At 32.0% G+C, this 2,509-nt stretch overlaps 1 protein-coding gene across 1 annotated transcript in view; it reads left to right on the forward strand.

The window, feature by feature from the left end:
* Nucleotides 1-2,509, forward strand: part of DIAPH3 (diaphanous-related formin 3) — a 536,888-nt gene that overhangs the window by 185,418 nt on the left and 348,961 nt on the right. The window contains 2 exon segments of the mRNA XM_012654946.1: nucleotides 697-796; nucleotides 799-811. Coding sequence (XP_012510400.1) covers nucleotides 697-796; nucleotides 799-811 — 113 coding nt within the window.

Consider the following 2,509-nt stretch of genomic DNA (forward strand, 5'->3'; position numbering starts at 1 on the left):
TATTAGGAGAGGTTTTCAGTCATGATAATGGCAAAGTGAAGCTATTTGAATACAAGATGGGAACTTATAAAGAGTGGCAGTAAAAATTAGAAAACTCATTGGATTCACCAAATTTTATTGTTTGCCTTCCTCCCAGAAGGAATTTCACTAGGGACTCTTTGAAAGATTAATTTACCATTACTTTTCCAAAGATATTAGGAGATGTTATATTGTTATAAGAAAAAAATAATTGAACAGAATGGAATTGTTCATTAATAAAAAATACTAAAATGGACTCCTTTAAAATCATGTTGATAAACTTAAGATAAGTTTCAAGTATAAGTTTTTCCGGTGGGGGGACAGGGAATTAAGTACAATGCTTTGCTCTCTATTATTTTACACAAAGTCGCAATGATATTTAGAGACTTTTAAGAAAAATGCCAGGATTGCAGATAACTATGGGCCAGTTTCCGCTGCTGAGAGAAGGTCACAGACTTCATCTCTGTCTTTGTCTGCTTCCTTGCGAATGAATGATTTTGGTGGGACCTGGAGGGACCTAGAGAAAGGCTGTAGGTGACTTAGCAAAAATCTACTGCTCCTTTCCTGAAACCAATTCAGAAATTTACGTTCTACTGACAGATCATTAGAGTTATGTTTCTACATGAAGAATAGCGCTTTTCTTTTCCATCTTTCTCTCTCATTTTTTTTTCTTTTCAGTTTGAAAAAGAGTTTACTGACCACCAAGAAACTCAGGCTCAATTGCAGAAAAAAGAGGCAAAGATTAATGAGCTTCAAGCAGAGTTACAAGCTTTTAAATCTCAGGTAAAATACCGTCTTGAGTGAATTGGGTATTGAAACCACAACAAGGGAGCAAAGGTTATGTTATATCTTCATAGCATCAGAACGTTTAAGCTTTAATTTCATTCGTATGTTTTATAATATTGTTTATATGTATTTCTGTTCTGCTGTGTTTATTCTTTTTAAAATTTACTTTGCACTTTTTTCCTATTTGTATGCATATCTAAGATTTTACTAATGAATCTCCCCCCTTACGTTTTGTTTGGGTTTTGTTCCTGATGTCTCATGTTTCCTAAGTAATTAAGCATAAAGGGTAAGAAAGTCTTTGAGATTTGCCATTCATCACTGATCTTTATCCTGCTACAGGAAATTATTGCTCAAGCTATTTATTTTTCAAAACCTTCAGCCTATGGGTACCTTGCAGTAAAAGATAACCTCTAGCTGAATGAGAACATTTTCTGATAATTTTTCAATTTCCAAAAGTAAACAGATTTAAAACATGACCAAAAAAAAAGAGAGTAAATCTGGATTATGAAGCAGATAGCTCACATACCCCCTCTACACATAAAACATTTAGATAGCAAGAAATACATCATCTGCATGCTTTATGTGGATGTAAGTAAGGAGGTAGCATATTCATAGCTAAATTTCTTCACGTAGATTTACATACAGGCTGAGCAATAAGTATAGTTTTGCTGTTTTTCTTCCATCTTAATTTATGGTTATGTTGAAATAGTCACAGGTATACTATATCCTATATTATTGGCAATTTTGTTTTCTTTTAAATGGTTAGTGGGTAGTTTTATTGCAGAGGCTGTCTGAAGATACCTGAAGAGATAGCTATCTGTTGGGTTTCAATTTTAGGGAAAAAAAAAAAAAAATCTATCCGCAAGAAAATTATTCTCATTGATCTTTCTTTAGTGCTGCAAGAAGGAAGTAGCACATTTTGTTGAATTTGTTCATTTTTCCCATATGGCTCCTTGTCTGTCATATTAAAAGAAACATTTGATTGTATGTGTACTTCAGGTTGAGTTATAGACAATGGCTGAAATATTTATGACAAGTTTTTCCTGGTATGGGCTAATATAAATTTAAGAATTTTCTTTTCTTTTTAATTTTTCCCAGTTGAAGGATTACTTTTAAATCTACTCTAGAAAATTCCAATTTGTAAAAAATATATCCACCATCTTTGGATAAGTTATTGTTGCATGGTGCTTTTATATAAAATGGGAATAAATTTATGTTTTGAAACTGAAATTAAATCAAGGAATCTCCTAAATTGTTTTAAATTGTGCACAATGATGACCTGTGTTTATGGCTATCAGAAGAAAGCCTAGGATTAGATACTTAATATTGGGCACTGTGTTCATTTTTGAGAAACAAGTGGCAAATGCTTTCTCTGGATTTTAGTTTATTTTATCTTAAGATCATAAAGCTATACTATGAAGATTATGAATAAAATATTTCTATTTTGGGGGATTTTATTCTTTTGCTCCTTCAATCTTTTAACAACCAGGTACTGTTAGGTGCTGGGGATGTAATGCTGAGCAAGATAGTTAACATGTCTGTCCTCCTGAACCATGTATTCAAGTCGACCATTCCTATTTTATCAAATGAACTATTTTAGAGGAGAAATACAACCATCTTTATTTTAAGACATTGCAAGTTAACTATAAAGTATATAGGTGTTAAGTATAATATACATATATTCTTTTTTTTTTTATTTCAGCAT

This window comes from Propithecus coquereli, unplaced genomic scaffold, assembly GCF_000956105.1.
Source record: "Propithecus coquereli isolate 6110/MARCELLA unplaced genomic scaffold, Pcoq_1.0 Scaffold453, whole genome shotgun sequence".
In the NCBI taxonomy this organism is placed as follows: domain Eukaryota; kingdom Metazoa; phylum Chordata; class Mammalia; order Primates; family Indriidae; genus Propithecus; species Propithecus coquereli.